Source organism: Crocuta crocuta, unplaced genomic scaffold (genome assembly GCF_008692635.1).
Source record: "Crocuta crocuta isolate KB4526 unplaced genomic scaffold, BGI_CrCroc_1.0 scaffold216, whole genome shotgun sequence".
In the NCBI taxonomy this organism is placed as follows: Eukaryota; Metazoa; Chordata; class Mammalia; order Carnivora; family Hyaenidae; genus Crocuta; species Crocuta crocuta.
In genome coordinates this window covers 7,121,929-7,146,412 of record NW_027531504.1, presented here as the reverse complement: position 1 = coordinate 7,146,412, position 24,484 = coordinate 7,121,929, and the positions used below count along the sequence as shown (strand labels likewise).

Here is a 24,484-nt window from a genome sequence, read left to right as displayed (position 1 = left end):
CTCTTCCCAGAAATCCCCATTTATTGGAATAGCCAGGCCTCTGGTTTTACCAATCTGGGACTTTGACCATAGAAACCTGGCATGGTTGGAACTTCTATGGTAAAATGTAATAACATCTGTGATCATGCCTTTCAGTGACAGGAGGAAAGGACTTTATGTTCTAGAGCAATGGTTCTCAAAGTGTAGTGTCTGACCAGCAGCATCAGCATCACCTGGGAATTTTCTAGAAATGCACATTCTTGGGCCCCATATCAGACTTACTAAATCAGAAACTGCGTAAGGGTAGGATTGGCAATCTGGTTTAACAAGCCCTCCAGGCGATTCTAATACTACACTCAGGTTTTAGAACCACTGTGATAAGGTGACACAGTTTTCCTTGTCTTTTGGCTGAGGCACCTAGAATAAGGACTTGTCCGATTTTTTCCGTTTCAGTTTTACCTAGGGCTGTATAAAGTAACCGACTCCTTCCACTACCCTTATATTCCTTACACTTTCATTATTGAGGTATGATTAACATGTTATATTATTTTTGGGTGTCCAACATTGATTTGACAATTCCATATATTAGCTAACACCACAATAAACGTAATCACCATCTGTTACCGTACAATGCTGTCACAGCATTGTTGACTATATTCCCTATGCTGTGCTTTTCATCTCCGTGGCTTAGTTTGTACCTCTTAATCCCTTTTATCTATTTCACCCATTCCCCAACCCACCTTCCTTCTGGCAACCAGCAGGTCTCTGTATTTAAGAGCCTGTTTCATTTGTTTTGTTTTTCAAATTCCACATGTAAATGAAATCCTATGATCTATTTTTCTCTGACTTTTTTCACTTAGCGTTATTCCCTCTAGGTCCACCCATGTTGTCCCCAATGGCAAGATCTCCTCCTTTTTTAATAGCTGAGTAATATTCCACTGTAAATGTACCACACCTTATTTATCCATTCTTCTATCAAGGGCCCAGGGGTTGCTTCCATATTTTGGATAGGGTTAATAATGCTGCAGTAAACACAGGAGTGCATATACTTTCATTTTCTTAGGGTAAATACCCAGTAATCCAGTGGAATTACTGGATCATATGGCAATTCCTCTTTTTGAGGAACCCCCATACTGTTTTCCACAGTGGATGCACCCATTTACATTCCCACCAACAGTGTATGAGAGTTCCTCTTTCTCCACATCCTCGCCAACACCTGTTGTTTCTTGTGTTTTTAGTTTTAGCCATTCTGACAGGTGTGAGGTGATACAGCACTGTGGTTTTGATTTGCATTTCCCTGATGAGTGATGTTGAGCATCTTTTCATGTGTCTGTTACATGCCTTATACTCTTCTCATTGCTCAAAGCAAATACCTAGAAAACCTTCTGAAACCTTTCCATTTGGGGGCTTGCAGTCTGAGTCTCAAGAACCTAAAGGTCATAATTTAATTAGCTCCTTCACTCTTGTATACAGCAGTCTGTTTGCATTTCACTCCAGAATGTGGTGGGGATTTCTAGAGTCTTCCACACTGTTGTACATAAGAACCAGTTCCACTATTGAAGTTTCCATGTTGAAATTCTCGGCGGACCTACTCTTTACAGCTTCAATCCTGATATGAATTTCTATCTTCGGCATAGTCGGTTGCTTGAAACAAACATCCACTTAAGCTCAAATAAGGGGATGAGGGTCTTAGTGGAAAGGACTATGTGGAATTACATGGAAATCTAGGAATAGGAGAAGTTACTGTGAAGTGGTTACATGCACAGACTGTGGGGCCAGGTCAATTGGGACCGAAGCTGCCACGTACAAGTTTGGGACCGTGAGCAAATTATTTGACCTTTCTGTGTCTCAGTTTCTTTGTCTATAAATAGACATCATATTTGCCTCATTGGATTTTTGTCTGGATTAAGGAGTTGATGTGTCTTGGATAAACACCACCTGATCCATAGTAAATGCTATGTTTGCATTTACTGTCATCACCATCATGATAATTACTAGTAATATGATGGGGTTTCCTTGGAACTGGAAGGTCTGGACTCAGGGCACCTGAGAGAAGCTCAGCAACAGGAAATGATAGATGTTCATTCTAAGGCTTCACTGCCAACATGACTTAGCATGGCTGCTTTCCTCTGTCCTACTACCAGATGGCCTCTTCCTCAAACATCTGCCCCTCACACGCTCCACCTGAATACTACAGACTGCTTTGATACCCATTCCACCTCTTGATAACATTTAACCTTTTGTATTGGCTACTTACTGGCAACAGCTTTCTGTATTATTCAAATTGCCAAGAAAGAGGTAGCATTGGGTCCAACTCAACTTTTCACATCTGATTAAAGCCCTGTTCACAGTAGGAGTTTGTTGCCCTTAGGGTACTGTCCCTTGGTCCAGTCAGAAGAAGGGGATCAACATGGCCCCCAGAAGGCCCAGGGGGCAGATTCCCTGAGAATGGAATGGTGAAAGAGCTGCATCGTGACCATCATGTTGCCTACAATAGCATGGCACCAACTCTGCCTCCCTTTAAGCTTCTTGACGGTCTCTGTCTTCCCTGAACATGTGGCACGTAGCTGATAAAGACTAAGGTCGGGGCGCCTGGGTGGCTTAGTCGGTTAAGCATCCGACTTTCGCTTAGGTCACGATCTCACAGTTCGTGGGTTCAAGCCCCACGTCGGGCTCTGTGCTGACTGCCAGCTCAGGGCCTGGAGCCTATTTCAGAGTCTGTGTCTCCCTCTCTCTCTGACCCTTCCCTACTCATGCTGTCTCTATCTCTCTCTCCTAGAAATAAATAAAAATATTAAAAAAAAAAAAAAAAAGACTAAGGTCTGTTCTGAGAAATCCCAAGGTCTGCGAGGGGACAATTTGCAGGTATGACGGGTCTAACCTGTTTGTGGGAGCAGGAACATGGTAGTGTTAAGTGTTTTGTTTCACTTTTTTTAATAAAATGTGCTCATAGTATTTTTAGTTTTCATTTTTATTTTGATGAAAGTGCGAATTTTTATACTATCCCAAAACTAAATAGAATTGTGACCTTTTCTTCCCCACAATCTATAGTTGAGTTTCATATTGGTTTGTCTACTCATAGTGACAGATACTGTTCTCCTTGGGGGAGTTATGATGGGGATTTGACCCCAGGAATCCCAGCCTCACTACCCTGGCCAATGCTATCACGCAGAGGTCAGCACAGCTCTCCTGCAAAGGTCAAATCATCAATACCTCAGGCTCCACCTGCCACATACAGTCTCTGTTGCATTTACTCAACTCTGCTGCTATCGTGGGAAAACAACCATAGACCATACATAAAAACCAACAGTGTTCCAATAAAACTTGATGCACACTGAAATCTGAATTTCATATAATATTCATCTATGAAATAGTCTTCTTTTTCATTCCCACCCCCCCTCCCCCCAGCCATTTAGAAATGTAAAAAAAATATTCTCAGCTCATGAGCCATTAAAACAAACAAAGGAAAAGGGGCAGTGGCTAGACTTGGCCCCCAGGTGGTAGTTGCCCATCCTGCCATAAGGCAGAGGGTGGGTGTAAAACAAGCCTTCATGGCTCCAGGAGAGTGGTGAGAGAGGAGGCAAAAAGAAGCCGTGGGAGCGCCTAGAGGGAGCGTCAAACTCAGGCTTTAGAGGGTGATGCTGGAGTTGCGTCTTGGAGCCAAGTGGAGGAGGCTGCGAAGGGAGTTCCAGCGAGAGGGAACAGCTTGTGCCCAAGCAGGACGTTGAATAAGCTTGGGAACCGCAGGTAGCTCACCCTGGCTGGGGAGTGTCCAGAAACGAGCATGTAGGGCCAGATGGCCACGGGCTTAATGAGACAGGCCAAGATGGCTGGATCTTATCCTGATGGCTGGTCATTTTCAGACTTTCCAAACCTGGTCTTTACCATACATCTTAACCAGACTTGCATACGAGAAAAAGGTTGGCATATCATCATTGACTGCTGTTCTGGGTGAGACCAATGGCCAAGTGCTGGGACACAGCAGGCAGCAGCAGGGTTTGGGAGGTCCCTTGCAGCCTGCTCCCCCCTCCCCCCATGCCTGTCCCTGAGGCATCTCAAAGGAACATGTAGGACTCTGCCAAACAGGGTGTAAAAACCATGGCCGAGGCTAATGGAGGACAGGGGCAGGCAATTGCAGACACGATCTGATTGTGTCCCAGAGAGATCACTCAGAAGACAGGAGAGGCAAAACAGCTGATGAGAAGGTCACTCACTGCTTCAAACGAATGATTTCTTGAGTGTCTATTATATGCCTAGCACTGTGTGAAAATATTTGTCAGTGGTAAGGAGAACAGACAACATGTAGCAAGTAAGTTATTTTTATATTGAAATGATTGCACTTAAAGAGCACCTACTGTGTACCAAGTGGTCTAATTATCTTATGATATTAAGAGAATATTAACTCCTTGAATCCTCACCACAATTTATGAGGTGGGTAATATTATTCCATTTTACAGATGAGGAAACAGAGGCACAGGCTGAGATTAGGACTGTGTATGAGCTAAGCAGGTGTTGGGGAAGATTCTGTGAAAGGTTCTCACCAGGAAGATGAGAAAGGATGGATGTGGATGTCCCTGTGCAGAACGGGGCTACGAACACTCCGAGTCACACTGGAGAGCTCAGAGGGGAACGGCATGGTCCGCTTGAAGAACAAGGGTAGCGTGGTTGAGTCCTGGGGAGGTAGTGAGGGGAGGAGGTCAGAGAAGGCGGCAGCGATGGGATCCTGTAGGCCTCACAGGCTATGGGAAAGACAGGATATATATATATATATTTAAGTCTATTTATTTTTGAGAGAGGGAGAGAGAGAGAGCATCTCTGTACTGTCAGCGCAGAGCCCAGCGCTGGGCTGGAACTCCCAAACTGTGAGATCGTGAGCCGAAATCAAGAGTCAGACACTTAACCGACTGAGCCACCCAGGCACCCCAAGAGGATGTTTTATTCTTAAAGTGTAGAGGAGCCTTGGCAGGGCAGTGAAATGATTGGATCTGAATCCCTAGAGAACGGCCATTCTGTGGGGCCTGGATGGGGGTTGGCCCTGGCGGAAGCAGGAGGACCACGGGATGCTCCTGAAGTCATCCAGGCAAGAGATGATGTCGCGTGATGGCAGATATGGAGGGAACCCCATGGGACTCTGTGGATCGCAGTAACCCAGCTGAGGAATGCGCATGACCTGAACCCAGCTGGTGGCAGTGAGGGTGGAGAGGACACATAAACAGCTTTTTAAGATGTTGAACTGAGAGGTTTTGATGACCAGTTAGAAGATAATTTTGTAGATTTTGTTGATTTTATAGATGCCTTTGGGACACTGAGGAAGAGCCACCAAGCAGGCAGTTGGCAGTGAAATCAGAGATTGGGGAGGTGCCAGGCTCTGTTTTGGGCTCAACACAGTGCTATTTGGGCTGTATGTGCCTTGAGAGGAGTGGCTGGGGCTGTCTGTGTTTCCCAAGCATCATAAGACTGTCTCACACCTAGGGGCCCTCCATAGATGTTTAACACACTGAAAAAGTGTTCTCCATTCGGTAGAGAAGATGATGATTATAGCACAGTGAGCTTAGAGCTTCCGAGAGGGGGTGACATGGGAGCCATGTGGATAGGAAGCCAGGTATCCCAGAAGGAAGGGCATGTCCCTGAGAGGGAGTGTTCCCCTAGCAAGCCCCCACCCCACCTACTTGGTCTTGGAAGAGTCCCCTTGAGAAGCAGATTCTCAAACACACCAGGTATTCCTAATCATTGCTCATTGACATCTCCCTGAGGCTCCTTTTTCATCAGTAGCTCATCGTAAAAATTGGATTCCAAGTGCTGACCCTTGCTTCTCGGAGGCAACAGGAAGGGTACGTAGCCCAGAGCAGCCAGCAGCTGTTGGTTGTCACCAACATCGGTGACACCTGTGTGCAGCAATGTTCCTGTGTCCTCTACCCCAAGGGCTCCTCCCTTCCATGGAGCCCTTGTGCTGTGGACTTCTGTGAAGCATGTGGGTCCTTCTCAGAATAATGGCTTTGGGTGCATAAAACAGAGAATTACAACACGAACCAATTTTGTTGATACAAAGATACCTCAAATGGTGTTTTTCAATTTGAGATACAGTAATATATCTTAACACACTAAATAGCAAGATCTATCAACAGTAACTACCATAATTTCAAAGTAGAGATGAGCATAAATGATATTTTGAGATATCTGAGTAACTATAAAATTATATGGAAATATCTGATTTCTTTTGGTGACAAAGTCACAGGTTCAATTAATACTACTGTGTCCTGCGTTCATAATGAAAGGAAATGCTACACTTCAGTTGGAGTTAGCTAAAATACAGTTGACCCTTGAACAACACAGGATTGAACTATGCAGGTCCACTTGGATTTTTTTTAAATAAATGTAAATGTTTTTTCTTATGATTTTCTTAACGTTTTATTTTCTCTGGCTTTATCTTTTTAAAAAAAAAGTTTTAGTTAACATCCAGTGCAATATTGGTTTCAGGAGTAGAATTGAGTGATTCATCACTTACATGCAACATCCAGTGCTCATCACAAGTGCCCTCTTTAATACCCATCCAACCCATCCCCCACCCACCTCCCCTCCATGAACCTTCAATTTGTTTTCTATCATTAAGAGTCTCTTGTGGTTTGTTTTCCTCTCTTCTCTTCCCCCCACCTTCCCATATGTTCATCTGTTTTGTTTCTTAAATTCCACAGATGAGTGAGATCATATGGTATTTGTCTTTCTTTGATTGACTTATTTCACTTAGCATAATAATTCTAGCTCCATCCACATTGTTGCAATGTGTGTATATATGTGTGTGTGTATATATATGTATGTAATGGAACATATATATATATATACACACACACACACACGCCACATCTTCATCCATTCATCAGTCAACGAACATTTGGACTCTATAGTTTGGCTATTGTTGATTAATGCTGCTATAAATATTGGGGTGCATGTAGCCCTTTGAATATGTATTTTTGTATCCTTTGGGTAACCTAATAGTACAATTGCTGGATCATGGAGTAGTTCTGTTTTTAGTTTTTTGAGGAACCTCTATACTGTTCTCCAGAGTGGCTGCACCAGTTTGCATTCCCACGAACACTGCAAGAAGGTTCCCCTTTCTCTGCAGTCTCGCCAACACCTGTTGTTTCTTACGTTGTTAATTTTTGTCATTATGACAGGTGTGAGGTGGTATCTCATTGTGGTTTTGATTTATATTTCCCTGATGATGAGTGATGTTATATAACTTACTTTATCTTAAGAATACAGTATGTAATACATATAACATACAAAATATGTGTTAATTGACTATGTAAGGCTCTAAGTCAACAGTAGGTTATTAGTTAAGTTTTGAGGGAGTCAAAAGCTATACACAGATTTTCATCGGCACAGAGGGTTGGTGGCCTTAATACCTGTGCTGTTCTAGGGTCAACTGTAACTTATTTATTTTATCCAATTCCATGTATTCCCTGAATTCTATCCATGAACTGTGGATCTCCATGGAGCAGCAACCCCGCCTCAAACCATTCATTTCCGTTACTAAATGTTTCTGAAACCAGCAACATGAAGTGTAAAGTGTTGGATTTTCTTTCAAAAATTCATTCCATTGACTTTATTTTATAAGAGGGGTTTATTCCCACTTGTATTTTATAGATCAAACAATTGTCAAGAGGAAGTGCTCCATAAATGAGAGTTGGGCTGGTGGATGGTAGATAGGTGGACAGGTGATGGTGGATGGAAAGAAGCCTCAGGCAGGTTAAATCATCTGCCTACGACTCACAGCTTGTAAGTGATAGAGCTTGAACGTGAGCCCTCATTTTTTAAACTCTAAATTTCTTATTCTTTCTATTCTTCCATGCTACCATTATACTATTTTTAAAGAGTTGATGCAAAGCCATGTTCATAAATTATGCTGTTCTAATCATGAAAAAGGAGTCCAATTATTCTTTTTTTTTGGTCAGAGAACACTTAAAGTACTTTGTTCACATGTTAGAGTCATATTTTAAGTAAACTGACTCTGTAGACTGCCTGCAGACTGAGACAGCAAGAGATCCAGAAACTTTCTCTTAATGACTTGTCGATGAACTATGGATGTAAAATTTAGAGAAGGCCAAAATGTATGATAGTGGGAGGTTTGGGGTAGTTTAATATTGCTCCCTAAGGCAGAACCAAGGTCCAGTGTTTACAAGTACAAAATTTGGCTCAACTGAAGAACTCTGTAATGATTAGACCTCCTGGTTTCCTGATAAGGTATTGACTGAAAGAATTCAAACATTGATCCATGTGTTTATTGATGCATTCAATAAACATTTATTGACAACCTACTACATACCAGATGCCTAGGTATATGTTGCCTTCAAAGTGGGGAATCAGATAAACTGTTGTTAGAGCTTAGAGTCTACTGGGAGACAGAGAACAAATACAATTTTAAAATAATCTTGAAGTAAAAAGTGGAGTGCTAGGATTCATAATAATTGGGACAAGGATGGAATGAACTATAGTTATGTGTCCATGAGGAGGTGACTTGGATTTGAAAACTGAAAGATTAGAAAGACCCAGCCTCAAGGGAATGTAGCATGAGGAACTGGAAGTAGCATGTGCAAAGGCCCAGAGGCAGAAATATGGTAATGTGTTAAAAAGGCTGAAAGAAAGCACTGTGGGAACTGAAGTGGAATGGAAGAGCGGGGTGGTAGAATGTAAGTCGGCAGGGATGAGCTCAGGTAGGATCTGGGGAGGCACTTGGATTTAGTTCTAAGTGTCATGGGAAGCCAGTAAAGAACTTTAGGCAAGGGAGTAACACCACTTGTTTTATATTTTATTTTTATTTTTTTAAAATTTATTTATTATTGAGACACAGAGCATAGCATGGGAGGGACAGAGAGAGGGAGACACAGAATCTGAAGCAGGCTCCAGGCTCCAAGCTGTCAGCACAGAGCCTGACGTGGGGCTTGAACTCATGAGCTGTGAAACCATGACCAGAGCCGAAGTCGAATGCTTAACCTACTGAGCCACCCAGGTGCCCCTGTTTTATATTTTAAAGGGTCACTCTGACTGCTGGTCAAAGGAAGATTGTGGGTTGGAAGGGAGAGACCAGAAGTCTCTTGGAGTAGATGAAGAGAAAGATGAAGGCTATTTAGACTGGGTGGAGGCTGTGGAGATGGAGAAGACAGATGAGATTGTTGGCAAATCCAGCTGAGATTTTTCATGTATGGCTGTGAGGGGTGATGGAGAACAAGGAGCCGAGGGTGACTGGTGGTACCTTTCATCATGATGAGGAAGACTAGGGAGAAACAGGGTTGGAGTCCAGAAACATCTAGATCATCATTTTCCAGCTACTCTGAACCCTTGTGAGAGACTGTCCTGACTCTCAAGGAAAATGATGCCATTTACTTAGTATGTAGAGATGGGGACAGAGCTTTTGTACTAGTCAAATGATGGGATGGGGACACTATTGGCATTTTATGGACCAGGGTCTGGGATGCTGAAAGTCTTGTATCATGCAGGACAGCTCTCATAATGAAGAAATAATCCCATCCAGAGTGCGAGGAACATCCTCATGGAAAAACATTGGTGGACTGAGAGCTTTTCAACTCTAAGAATGTAGAAAAATGCATTTTTCCCCATACTGTCAGCCATTCATCTCTTTTTGTGAATTATTTGGGTCAGGGTCTTTTCATAACTAATGGACTGAAATTAGCCACGGGGAGCAGATGGAGATTTCCAGGAGGAAAGGGTGTAAGCAAGAAGAAGGAAGGCGAAATCTTGGAGAGCAGGACTTTGCTGGTGGGTAGGGCTTTGTGGACACTGAGAGCCTTGAAGGGAGGAGAGAAGGTGGAAGAGCAAGTGTGAAGGTTAAAATACAAACTTCGCTCTCTGTTTCCTGTGTTTCTGCTCTGTACCGCCTGATGCTTGCTGGTGTAGAGGCTGTCCAGCTCTGCCCCTAAACTTCACTTCTCCACCCCTCGTGCACACTTTGAACTTTTCCTTTTGATCATTTGAGTCCCCAGTATAAATTCTTCCTTTAGATGGTCAGAGAGATGCCATAAGCTTAGACTGCAAGCCGTGCTGTATACTCTAAGAGAATACAGAAAAGCAACAGGAGGCCTGATGGCTAATTAAACCACTGTCTTGGGTGAAAAACTGTTCTTTCCATCTCTCTAGCTTAATAAAGGTCTTTTTCTACTTGTTTTCACGCATGGCTTCATTTGGGTCTCACAGCAGTGCCCACGGCATGTGCACAGAGAGTAGGGCTCCTGCTAGGATTTCCCAATTACCAGTGGGCCCCTGGTCAGTTATGGGAAATGGAGAAGAAACTGTTCAAAATAAGTGGATACCAAAGGAGAGCAGAATACAAGATTAACTGCCCAAGGGGGCAGTTTATCAAGGTATAGGTCATTGATAGGCATGCAGTTGGTATTTTTGGTAGCCCCATAAGAAAACACCAAAATGAGCAAGTCTTTTTTTTTTTTTTTTCTTTCTTAGCAGGTTGGGAGTAAAAGACTTCACTCTTGCTGGGTCCCTAACACCTGAGTCCCCACTTTTGTGCACATTTCCTGCAGCTGGTCCCGTAATAGTGTGGCTGCAAACACCCTGCAAAGCCTTGATGAGTCAGGCCACCTTTCATGTGGTGGGAACAGGGCCACAGGGGTACCCAACTCCAGAGGGTGCCCCTCACCCCAGCATGCATGAGTGGTGCCCCCTGGAGTTGTGCAGCGCACATTGGCTCTGTTTACCATCAATGTAAGGTAGTATAACTGTGCTACAGGGGGGTGAAGCCGTTTCCCCTTGTGATAGGCCCACCACCTGTGCACGCACACACACACAGGCGCGCGCGCGCACACACACACACACTAGCACATATGCCTTCACAGTAGCCTTGGTTCCACTTTGGTATGTTGAGCTCAAGCCTCTCTCTTTTTCGTTTATTTTTTTAAATTTATTTTTGAGAGAGAGAGAGAGCACACACGCAAAGGAGGAGACTGAAGCAGGCTCTACACTGTCATCAGAGAGCCCAATGCGGGGCACAAACTCGTGAACCATGAGATTGTGACCTGAGCCAAAGTGGGACACCCAACCAGCTGAGCCACCCAGGCGTCCCCCAAGCCTCTCTCTTTTGGAGTCCAAACATTGTTTGAGACGAAGTAGCTTTTTCCTCAAACTGGGAAGACTTTCCCTTCAGAGAGGGCTAACGCGTAGGCATGACGTTATGGTTAGACATGGCAGACGGCAGAGAAGCAGAATGACAGCCTTGAGGGAACCAAGAAAGCCCAAAGGGGAGACAAGGTTTAGAGCTAAATCAAGATTGGATTTTGTCATGAAAGGCAGAACTGGCAAGAGCATCATTACAAGGCATTAACCTTGTTACACACAGACGAACAAGCAGAGACTGGGATTCAGAAATAAATTACACATAATAAACTAGACAGAATAGGCTGAGAGCAACATTCGTGATTATGCCCTAAGGGGAGAGAAGGGCAAGATAGAAAATAGGCCAAAAAAAAAAAAAGAGTAAGAATAATCTCTGGACACAGGGGGCCGACCGCACTATTTCACCCCTTTTTCGGCTTGACTCCCTAGGTATTAACTTCGCTTTTGTGAGGAGGTTTCTCTGAAGGCTGTCTTTCTTTTGTTTTCATTTGCTGAAATGAGCATAAGAAAGCCACTCAGAGGGCCCCTTTCTCCGTTCACAGGGACTTGTCCATTTCTGTGTGTTACTAGCATAAAAGAATTCATTCAGCCAGAATGGCCCTTAGAGTTTACCTGAGGTCCAAGCCTGCTCTGTCCTATTTCCTTCCAGGCTTGCTGTTGTAATTGGCTACACAATCCTGACTGTGGCCAAGGTCCTCCATGGTGAGAGGGAACAAGCATTCAGCCAGTTCTTGGTCCCTCATACCTGAGGACAAGCTAGAGTCTAGTGTCACGTCCAACATGACTCTCCTTTCTTGCACTGACTTGCTTTTGGTTGCAAACATCAGAAAACCAACTCAACAGGAGCTTAAGCCATAACATCTATCATTAACTTAGTAGAGACTTTAAAAGTTGGAAGCTATGCTCAGTGGTGTCCTCAAAAACCCAGAGCCTTTATTTTCCTCTGCACCAATTTTAGCATGTTGCTCTTCATCTTCCATCTTGAACCTCGTGGAAGCAAAGTGGCTGCCACTACTCTGTACACGGCGGCCTCACACAACAGATTTCAAAGAGAGGAAGTTAGGGGAGAGGGCAAACAGGGTCTCCTCAAGAGCCTCCTCTGATCAGAGAGGAAATGTGTTCCCAGAAGCCCCTCCAGAGGACTTCTCCCATCTCCCTGGCCCTATCTGGACCACATGGCTACCTCTAGCCCTAAGGGATAGGAAAGCAGCTATCTGGCAGTGGGGAATAGGATTGCCACATGGCTTGGACCAATCATAGTTTCCCAGGCTTGGGTTTATTGCTACCTGAGCAAAATAAGAGCCTTGTGGCAAAGAAGGCGGGAATAACTGCCTTGAGCGTAGCAGCAGCTGTTTGTGTTTTAAAATAAAGTAACAAGGGAGGCTTCGGTGGCTCAGTCGGTTAAGCGTCTGACTCTCAGTTTTGGCTCAGGTCGTGATCTTGTGGTTCATGAGTTCAAGCCCTGTATCAGGCTCCATGCCGGTGGTGCAGAGCCTGCTTGAGATTCTCGGTCTCCCTCTCTCTCTGCCCCTCCCCCACATGCACTGTCTCTCTCAAAATAAATAAACTTAAGTAAAAAAGTAATGTAAACAAATACGGACTGTGTATAACTATGTACCAAGCACTGTCCTAAGCTTTGCTGGGGTTTGTGTACTGAGTCATTCTCCTCACTTTCATTGTATAAAGGAAGAAACTGAGTCACAGAGAGGTTAAAGTGCCCCAGATTACACAGCTAGAGAGTGACGGAGCCAGGAATTCAATCCAGGAGGTCTGGCTCACTATACTATCCCTATTAGGTGAGGTGATAAAATACTCCGAGTAGCACACAGTAAGTACGTGCTACTAGTACCAGCTAACATACACCAACATGTTGTTACTGCTACTGTCATTACTATCTCTTCTTCATAATCACCCTACCCAGCCTTCATTACCTTCATTCACCCTGCCAAGCATCATTAGCCTTATTCACAAATGAGAAAGCCAGCCCCCAACAGGGGTCACCCAGTGGGTGAGAACTGAGCTTGAACACAGACCTAACCTATCTCCCTAGTCCCAGGCAGTTTGTTTATGCCACTAGCTCCAAGTTCAGGAACATTGATTTCATGGCTCTACTTACCTGCGCTACTGATCCAGGACTTCATTTGGAAAACTACAGTTATTAAGGAATGGTCAGAAGTCAGGGAAGGACGCTAGAAAAGATGCGGTGGTAATTTGGAAGCAGCTTTTTTTCTTTGTGCCCTTATAGCTTTTGAGCCACTTCTGTTTTCTTGGAGCCAGTCTGTCACAAGCAGAATATCTCTTCCAACCTCAGCAAAGGCTACCCATCACGATATGGTCCTTGGCTAATCAGAACGGCTACAGTTATTAAGTACCTACTGTATGCCAGATGTAGGTGTACACTCTCCCATTTGGTCCTTGTGAATGGATAATCAGTCTGTAGCCATAAGATTTTCTGTGCCATGAGGGAGAATGGCATCCTTTAGCCAAAGATAGTGGCATTAGAACATTCCAGATGCTCAGATAGATGACACCCAATTCTGAGTGAGCCTCTCTGCAGTGCTCAAATATTTAATAAGAGTAATAGACATGGTCAACTGATCCTAAGTTTGAACAATTCTAGTTTTATTTTAAAGCAAGATGTGTGATGTGGTTTTGGTATTTTTTCAATCTAAAGGTCACCCGATTTTTCTTTTTCTACTCATAGTCATGAGGGCCCCTTATCTAAACAGTGATCTATTGTTCTGATTCTCAGACCCACAGAGAATTTTTTTTCTTAACTTCAATTTTAACAGGACAGTTCCTCATTTTCCCCGACTACATGAAAAGTATCTTCTAACAGGAAAAAAAAATCTCTAATGGGCTTTCCAAAAATCTTCTTAAACTGAGTTCACCATGGAATATTTTATGCAAATAAGTCACTTTCTCTTAGGCTATGACATCTTTCCCTGAAAAGTGATCACGGCATTGGAGAAATCCTCACTAGCTTATCTTTTCTCCCCAGCGTAACTTCAACAAAGAAATATAGACGGCACTTTAAAGGCTTCAGAAATCAATTTAGTCCATGAATCCATTTACTTTAGATGTTAATGAAACTTGGTGGGTTTAAAAATAATGAATGTTTAATAAGACATAAATTGAAAGACATAAACACTGTCAGCAATAATATAATGAAGTTAATAAGTCTTAGCCTCCCCCTGCTCACCTCCCCTCTCCCCAAACAGGGCGATTGATCTGAGGAGTTAACGGTGAGGCTTACTGGAGTTGGCCAGCTCTCCTATTGGCTAAAGCTGAAATGTGGGTTTGGAAACCTTAGTACAATTGGGAACTGAGCTCTGGCAGATAAAGTATGCTATCACACTGTGTTCAGTAGCTACAGACAGTAACGACTCGCTCTAGCTCCGTATCTTCCAGAGATTTGTGTAACAAACTCAGTTTCCTGCCGTTGAAGGCAGGAAGCAGCGTGAAACGCTTTATGCCTTTAACCAAGAAAGAAAAAGGCATTTTGGTCGACACTCTCTTTGCCCTGGGTTTCAAAAGGGGCTTTACTTAATGATCAGGAACGAGCATGTGATTATACATGCTCAGTGCTCCAGACCATTTAAATGCCTTCAGGTTGGAGTTCAGCTTTTTGTTTCCTCTTCAAGAGCATCAGCACCAGGTTCCGTCCTTTGGCTCGGTTCCTCTTTAGCTTTGTGGTTCCGTCCTACCCACCAGCTATGACTCTGTCTTTCCCTTTTTACCCTCTGAATTAATTATCCTATCTTTGGGCTTTGTATTGTATCCTTCTGGTAATTCCAGAGTCCCTCCTCCCTGCCGTCACACCCAATGGGACTGTCTCCCTCACATTTTGGGAAGTGGCTTGTTTAGCCTCACAGAAGCCAATCCCTAACTAAAATAATTTGTAGCAGGATCATGCAAACAGCCAAGCATAAGACTGTCTCTCTCCCAATTCAGCAGTGGGCTCTTTCTCGGCAATAAAGTGGAACTCAGTTTCATATATCAGCTAGGGGAGTGCTAAATGGATGGCCGGCTCAGTGCTGGCAATCAATACCTGCTAATCCATAGGAAGCCAACGGCTTTCCGTGGGGTGGGCAAGCACAGTGATCCCGCACGTGAAGGGGATAAAAGGTTGCTCCTGGGGATCTTGTCTAAGAAAATAAATGTATATGGGGCTCGAGTAGGATCCTTCCCGGGGGGCATGAGTAATTATCACTGTTAAAAATTATCTTTTTTTTCCATTTGTGCGTTTGTGTGCATGTTCAGAAAGAAGGGGAGCAACCCGAAAGAGTCCAACCAATCGCGTCATCTACCTTGATCCATTCCGACCTGACATCCGTTTATGGCACCGTGGTAATGAACAGGACTGTTCTGTTCTTGGGGACTGGAGATGGCCAGTTACTTAAGGTTGGTTTTCTGTGCCTTCTTCAATGTCGATTTTAATAGTGACCCGTTTTGTGCTTTTTAATTTATTTTCGTTTTATTATTTATTTAATTTATTAGTGCTTCTGGGTTCTACACAAGATCATACCAACTGCTTCGTGAACTGTTCAGAGATCCTCAGAAATCACCAGAAAGAGATTTCTAGAAACCCGCATGTGATAGTCTCCCTAGCCGTGTCACAAAGCCCTGGCCGCATTGCTTCCCAGGAGCCTGCCCAGCTATTCTCACCCTTCCTTACTCATAAGCTGCCTAAGTGAGGCAAATAGGGGTCTAGCCCTCACCCTACCCTGGATCACTTTCCTAAGTGATTTACCTTTTAGTTCATATCTCCTTTATCATGGAAATGTACAAAGCACCCGATTTTTCCCAACCTCCAACAGATGAGGGATTATAAGGATTAAAAAGTAGAATGAACACATGTTCCTTCCCTCCAGCCTATTCAACACCCACAGATGGGTTTTATTTTCTGCCTTTGTACCCACTCACACCATGAAGAGTTTAGAGACCTGAGGTCCTTGGAGACGCCCCCCGACCTGTACCTCAGATGAGTATTTTTCCCCCCACTGTAGAATGGGTATACCGCTGGGCAAGTTGGGATTTTTATTCCCTGGGCAGGGACAGAGAGGCAATGAGAGGAGGAGAAAATAAAATTAGAGACACCCAGTGACTTGTCTGGAATGATATGGCGGTTATCTTGTCAATTTCATCAGGCATTTATTGAACAGCTCCAGGGGCCTCCACCGACATTTGTGGCTGGGAACTGCACTGTTTTGTCACCCTAGGCTGACATTCCTTTGCCCCCCGGTCGCCGGTTGATTTACTGTCCATTTACTGTACTCATAAACTGAGTACAGATAGATTTGATTTCTCCTCTGATCGCCGAGCTGTGTGACTGTAGGTGAATTGCCTAACTTCTCTGAGTTTCCCTTTCCTCATCTGTACAATGAGATGGTGCTAGACAACCCAGAAAACCCGTTTCTTTCCCGTATGGGCTCTGCCTCTGTCTTCTGTGCACTTATCCCGCACTCGAGCCCAACCTATTTTCTCATCGTCCCGATATGCGTTATGTAGTCTGGTTTCCCCACCTTTGTTGACACTGTGCCTCCTTCTGGGATTGCTTGCCTCCCCTCCCCCCGCCCTTTCTCCCCCACCGTTTTACTGAATCCTATGTATCTATGTTTTGGCCCGGCTCAAACTCCACCTCTTCTTGGAGGGCTCCAAAGCCCAGAGTGCTCACGTTTTCCCCTCATCTCCTGAAATACTCCTTGTCTGTACCATCCTGCAGGCTCATTACAGACATCTTGTTTTGACGCCCAGCCTTTTCACTTGTATTTGTCTTGCCTTCCCAACTTGATTTTAAGCTTCTCGAGAAGGGGGTCCTGAATTCCCACAGCCTAATACAGTGCTGAGTGCCTGGTAGGCATTTGATTTAATCTGTTTTCTTTGGAGGAAACCCAGGAACATATGGGAGGGAGTTTGTTTGTATACACATTCTTTTAAAATATACATTGATCATCTTTCCTGTTGTGTTAGCTTTATTTCCTGGGGAAAGGTAAACATGCATCAGTCACTCGGCACAAGTGGCTCGGTGCCGTGTGGTGATATCTGAAGCCACGCCAACCTGGTCAGGCAGATTGGACCCATTAACCTGGCAGGGGAATTTGCCATCAGTCTTCATGGGGCCTCCTCACCAATTATCTCTTCAGATTTGGGATATTTTTGACGACTATTTTGACAAGAACACTCTTTCCCCAAAGCTGAGCCAACCAAACTGTTACGTGGTAAATTGGAGGTGAAGGAACACTTGGCTATAAATAGTTCCCCGCGGGACAGGCTGGTTTCGCCTGTCCTGTTTGCTCTCCCCAGCAGTTTGTGCACAACTGGCCAGTTTCTAGTGATGCTGTGGCACCAGAAGGCTGGGGCCAGGCTGCAGCTTTAAGCCACTGAGAAAGAGGTGGCTGACCAAAGTCAGGCTTTCCTCTGCATCTGTATGGGGTACACCTTCGAAAGCCATGTCTGGGGCCTTGGTGTCTGTCTGTGTGTTCGCTTGTTTGTGTCTTGGATTCAAATAAAAAGGGCAGGTTGGTCTGTTTGTTTGGGGATGACTGACATTTGTACAGTGTTTCCCTTGTGCCGGTCACACCACATGTTCTAACTCATTTAGTCCTCCCTGCAACTCAGGGAGGTGCTTCTACTATATATCCCACTTTAGCGATAAGGGAAGTGAGGCCCAGAGAAAGTGGATGATTTGCCCTGAGTACACATGGTAGGGCAGAGATTTGAACCTGGAGTGACTTTGGAGACTGCAGTGATGTCCCTTGTGCTACACTGAGTTTTGAGTTTTGTGATCTCTGCCCCAGATATATACAACCACTTCCTGAGGGTTCTTGGGGCAGGTGTGTGTGTGTGTGTGTGTGTGAAAGGAAGCATGTTGATAGGGATCCATTGAGGGGAGGTGACAGTGGAACCACTGCTCCTGGGTCATGGTTTTTAGAAGCTCCGGGAAGGGGCACCTGGGTGACTCAGTCATTTAAGTGTCAGTCTTCACCTCAGGTCATGATCTCATGGTCCGCGAGTTCGAGCCCTGCATCGGGCTCTTTGCTGACAGCTCAGAGCCTGGAGCCTGTTTCCCATTCTGTCTCCCTCTTTCTCTGCCCCTCCCCAACTCGTGCTCTGTCTCTCTCCTGTCTTTCAAAAATGAATAAACGTGAAAAAAAAAAATAAAAGCAGCTCTGGGAAGAATCCCAGCTCTAGAAGGAGGCAGACCATCTGACTGGAGAGAATACCTCAATGGCATGATAACTGCTTGGGAGTCAAACCCTCCCCCACCTTCACTCAGGAAGGTCCCTTCCCTCAGGAGGAAGTTTTGAGGGACGAATGTGAACTGACTTGGCCCTGCAAGGCTGCCTAGGACAGCCCAGTAATTCCCAAGACTCCCTCATGTATCTGGTGTGCAGATTCTTGGATGTCGCCCCTGAAATTACCCAGAATCCCGAGACCCAGGACCGAGTCGATGACTGGGAAGGCACAGATAATCCCCAGATCCCTGTATTCAAAAACTTCAGTCTTCTCCCTTGCCAGACTTGTCACCCGAACTGTTAGAAAAGACGAACATTGATAGACACAAGCTTGGCTTCTTAAGCCACGGAGTGGAGGTACTAATGAGCCACGCAAAACAAAACCCAACCCGAGGCAGCCGATGGGAGGAGGAGAAGAAAGAGGGCTTGGATCACACACAGCCTGACTCATCAGTTTCCCAGTGATCAAGAGTTGGCAGCATGTTGACAGACACCAGGCACTGTAGTATATGACTGGTTGGAAGAGGGGTAGGAAATAGCAGTTGGGGGCCAATTGCTGGTTTTTTTCCCCAACACACACACACGCACACACACACACACACACACTCTCTCTCTCTCTAACTTAAGTCTCTGACAACCTCACAGAATTTTAACATAGTTTGGTGCAATTTTAGTATTCTTAAAAAATGTTTTTAATATTTATCTTTTGAGAGAAAGAGCACATGTGGGGCAGGGGCAGAGAGAGGGGGACAGAGGATCCAAAATGGGTTCTGCACTGATAGCAATGAGACCAATATGGTGCTCGGATCCCCAAACTGTGAGAGCGTGACCTGAGCTCAAGTCGGACGCTCAACTGACCCAGCCACTCAGGCACCCCTCTTTGGTGCAATGTTAAACATCAGGTTATTTAAATAATTTTTTCTTATTACAAAAGTAATATATGTTCGTAGAGAAAGTTGCAAAGTAGCAGAGGATGAGAGAAAAACAGAAAAAAGAAAATACCACTAGCTCTGTTACCTAGAGGCACTGCTGTCAGCGTTTTCTTTTTTTTTTCTTTTTTTTGCATAGTTGAGGTCAGACTGTATCCAATTTTGCATCCCTTTTTTTTTCCTTCAGTTAATGAGGAAAAAATGCCTGTATTAAAATGTTATGGCAAACCCTTTGTTAAATGGTATTTTTAAATAGCCGTATCCTATTCTCTTATGTGGAAACATCATGTTGCGCTTAGGCCGAGAGATTGAATCGCTTTGCACGTGTCTTTAGAGACCTGCCTTCCACCTCCAAAGGTAAGATTTTCTTGAGGAAAAGTGGAAAAACTAAAGACTTTACAATATACCAATACCCTCCCTGCCCTCTTCCTCTTGCCTTTATGCCTAACTCCCTTTGTAAGATTTTTGAAAGATGGGGGAAATTTAGAACTTGAAAGCGTCCTTTTAACAGTATCTAATCTGTCCCCTTATTTTATCGGCAAGTGACCCTAATGGTTGTAAGATGGGTTGTGTCGTCACTTTTTCCTCCCTGGCTATTTCCTCATTTTACTTCCTTTCTGAACACGATTGCATGCTGTACTTTCTCAGTGGTCAGCGTGTCCGTGGAGATCAGCTGAGAGAGTGTGGTCACGCCGAACTCAGCCTGCAAGAATTCACATCTCGCGTGCTGCAGGCCGGCTCGCTGCAAGGTGCACACACGTCTTTATAAACCCACGCCGAATCTTTGTCCAGATTGTGGTACTGCCTCTCGTGTGGTTTGGATTCCTTTGAGCTGACTGTGTCGCTTATAGAAAAATTGTCCTTATTTCAAGGGCACAATTGAATATTTCGAGCTTTTCCAGGTGGTAAAATAAGTAATAATGGAATATGCATGAAATTCAAAATTTGTAACTTTATGCATGCCCATTAACCTTTCTTGTAAGCATAAAAGGTAAGGCAGCAGGCAAGGAATTATAACAGTGACATTTCTGAGCTCTTACTGTGTGCCGGGCATTGGAACCAGTGTCTGCACGGGTTAACTTGTCTAATCCTTCTGAGTCCATAGTGTTACCAAACCTACTTTATAAATGAAAAAAAATGTGAGGCTCAGATAGGTTAGGGAACTTGCTCGAGGTGATGTGAACTGAAGCAACCCGTCCCCCAGCCAAACTGCACTGATAATTCAAATGCACCGTGTAGGGCTTGGTAGAATTTGTGGAACTGTTTTTGTTTTGTTTTTTTAAATTTTCTTTCAAATATTGGAGTATCGGGGTTAAATACCAAGATATAAGTATTTGAGGTTTCTTGAGAAGGGGACCTGGCTTCTGTGGTTTTAGTTTGTTCTTATCTGGGGACAGCCTTCTGACAGCCAAACAGAGTGCACACTTCTGTATTAGAAGAAGACAGAGCCATCCCCACTCAGGGCTGTAAGTAGGTCATGGGGGCCTCTGAACCCCCTGTGGGGCCCCAGCTTTTCCCCCATGGGTTCTTTGGGAATAAATGTCAGAAATCTGGGTTCAAGATGATTTTTGGAATGGCTCTCATGGTAGCAGGCCAGTGTTGGGTTTCTCCAACATCACTAGGACGGAAGTGGGTTTCAGGGTACAGGTTCTCTCACATGTATCCCTTCCACATATCATCAGAGAAGCCCCACTCACCTGCTTTGAGTTGGGACTGGCCATCTATGAGGCCCTCAAAAACTTTATTCCCACTTGTGACTTTCATTTATCCAAACCATGGAGCAAAATTCAGACCCGTTCTAGAAAGTTCTTCTGCCTTTAAGTCTGCCTTTTTTTTTTTTAACTTTTTTTAATGTTTTTATTTATTTCTGAGAGAGAGAGGCAGCATGAGCAGGGGAGGGTCAGAGAGAGAGACACAGAATCTGAAGCAGGCTCCAGGCTCTGAGCTCACTGTCAGCACAGAGTCCGAAACGGGGCTCGAACCCATGAACCGTGAGATCATGACCTGAGCTGAAGTTGAACGCTTAACCGACTGAGCCACCCAGGCACCCCAGTCTGCCTTGATTCTGGTTTTAAAGTTTTCAAATGAAAGTAAGAGATAACAAAAATAGTAAAATATTTTATAAGGACAAGCTCTATTTATATTCCCATGGAATGTTCAAATAAGGAAAAGGAGACCATCCCCGGACAGGACCTGGGGTCAGAGGTAGGGGAGTGAGGATGGCTGAGCTGAAATAATAGACCAAAAAGTAAAAAACAGTAGGAAGTATCAAACCTTGGAAATGGCCTCCATGATTGGCTGTTTAGAATGTCCTATGAAGCTATTTCAAGTTCACCTCCACCTCATTCATTCCAGTTCATGAGTTTGCAGAGACTCCCCAGTTTAGAGCTATTACTGCTGGGTAATCCACACAAACCTAGAACTTGTGGTTCAAGCTTAGAAATAAAAGAGGAATTTGTCTTAATCTTTATATTTCACCTTTGTTACTCCTAACTACTCAAGCACATTAAACACCGGTGGATAATTACCTTGCTTTCTTGTGTGAGCGTGTGTATGGTTTAGGCCTCCTTCATAGCATTTCTTAGAAACTGTTATTTAAAAAAAAGAAGAAGAAGATTGGCTTGGTTGCCGTTTAACTGGTTAACCCCACAGAGTGAGGCCTAAGGAAGGAAATTTGGAGTATATGTTTTAGCTTTTTGAATACCCATGGCTTTTCCATGTCATGGTAATAATAAATGAAAGAAAGAAGCTTTTGTTTAATTTTTCTCCCCCCTCATTTTCCTCACCGTGCTATTCTTCTTGTGGGTGGTGGTGAACTTGCAATACAACTAACTGTCTGGTGTGGAAGTCTCACACGCCACACATTTCAGGACTGGAGTTGGGAGGTTTTTTTGTATGCAGCAAAATCCCAAGGCTAGTTAATAGCCTACCATGAGGCTTCAGGAAGATGTCAACAGAAACAATATGTTGACACAAACTGAAATTCTCCATCGGGGAAAATTTGTTTTCTACACAGGCTTCAGCTGGAAAAATCTGAAGAGCCCTATAAAATCTTGAATNTAACAAAAATAGTAAAATATTTTATAAGGACAAGCTCTATTTATATTCCCATGGAATGTTCAAATAAGGAAAAGGAGACCATCCCCGGACAGGACCTGGGGTCAGAGGTAGGGGAGTGAGGATGGCTGAGCTGAAATAATAGACCAAAAAGTAAAAAACAGTAGGAAGTATCAAACCTTGGAAATGGCCTCCATGATTGGCTGTTTAGAATGTCCTATGAAGCTATTTCAAGTTCACCTCCACCTCATTCATTCCAGTTCATGAGTTTGCAGAGACTCCCCAGTTTAGAGCTATTACTGCTGGGTAATCCACACAAACCTAGAACTTGTGGTTCAAGCTTAGAAATAAAAGAGGAATTTGTCTTAATCTTTATATTTCACCTTTGTTACTCCTAACTACTCAAGCACATTAAACACCGGTGGATAATTACCTTGCTTTCTTGTGTGAGCGTGTGTATGGTTTAGGCCTCCTTCACAGCATTTCTTAGAAACTGTTATTTAAAAAAAAAAAAAAAGAAGAAGAAGAAGAAGAAGATTGGCTTGGTTGCCGTTTAACTGGTTAACCCCACAGAGTGAGGCCTAAGGAAGGAAATTTGGAGTATATGTTTTAGCTTTTTGAATACCCATGGCTTTTCCATGTCATGGTAATAATAAATGAAAGAAAGAAGCTTTTGTTTAATTTTTCTCCCCCCTCATTTTCCTCACCGTGCTATTCTTCTTGTGGGTGGTGGTGAACTTGCAATACAACTAACTGTCTGGTGTGGAAGTCTCACACGCCACACATTTCAGGACTGGAGTTGGGAGGTTTTTTTGTATGCAGCAAAATCCCAAGGCTAGTTAATAGCCTACCATGAGGCTTCAGGAAGATGTCAACAGAAACAATATGTTGACACAAACTGAAATTCTCCATCGGGGAAAATTTGTTTTCTACACAGGCTTCAGCTGGAAAAATCTGAAGAGCCCTATAAAATCTTGAATGCTAATAGAATTTTTTTTCACTTAATAAATATTTATTGGGCACCTTTTATGTGCCAGACACTATTCTGGGTGCTGAGGATACAAAAGTGAATAAAACAGGCAACCCCCTTGCTCTCACGATGGGTGGGGGAAAGGACAGAAAATAAGTAACTGAATTAATCAGCAATGAAGCCATTTCAGACAGTGAGTGGTAAGCGCTATGGAGGAAATCGACTGATGGGTAGAGAACGAGGTAGAAAGGCAACCAGGGAAAGCTTCTGAGAGGAGGTGACATTTGAGACTCGAAGGATGAAGGGGTAAATAAGAATATGAATGGCAGAGGCTCAGGGTGACTTCAGCTTAGATATTTATTAAAAGGGCATTCTGGAAGCAAGAGATAAAAAATCCACATCATGCCTAAGGAGTGTGTGTGAATTGGATGAGGTTCTTTTATACAAAACCCATTTTGGGTTTCTGTGACTCATTGTTACTTCCTGCATCACTTCACAGATCGTGTTCTTTTCCAAGGCTGCCCAGCTAAACTGAGCCGAGGAAGGAACATTTCCCGAGCTCCGGTCTTGCTGGCCTCCTTCTCTGTGTTGTTGTAGACATGAATGTTGCAGTTAGAAGATTCAAGTTTTGCTTTGCTGCCCCTGGGCTGAGCTGTGGGGATGGCGACTGGAGGGGTAGGAGGTGACATTAGTAGAAATCTAGAGAAGAAAGAAAGCCCTGTGTCTCCTGTCCTGGAGTCATTTGAGAGAGGTGAAGACCACAGTGACAGAGACCCCAAGCCCTCCAGGTAGCATGTCTGGGCCCCGTGTGGATGGGAAAAAATGAAAATTTCCTCTTGTCCTGTCCTCAGGGTTATGGAGATCATTCTCTGCATATAATCTAGCAAAAAGAAAAACAATTTGGTCCACTCACACTCACTTTTAGAATTTAAATCTTATGTATTTATTTTTTTTAAGATAGTACATTGACATTGTTCAAAATGCAACAGAACCAAAAGAATATACAGAGAAAGTCACATGTTCCTGACCTCTGGGGCAGCCAGTGATACAGCTTTCTTGGGTATCTTCCCAGAGATAGTTTATAAATATAAATATTTGCAAGTGAAAGGGAGAAGATGGTCTTTCCCCCATTTTATCAAACACACTGCATATTAAACATGCTATGTAAGTAT

At 43.9% G+C, this 24,484-nt stretch overlaps 1 protein-coding gene across 1 annotated transcript in view; it reads left to right on the top strand.

Annotated features, from left to right (window-relative positions):
• The window catches only part of PLXNC1 (plexin C1), a 147,300-nt gene that overhangs the window by 6,788 nt on the left and 116,028 nt on the right, over positions 1-24,484 (top strand). Inside the window, exon 3 of the mRNA XM_077772186.1 lies at positions 15,382-15,522. Within this exon, the coding sequence (XP_077628312.1) occupies positions 15,382-15,522 (141 nt within the window). The remainder of the gene's footprint in view (positions 1-15,381; positions 15,523-24,484) is intronic.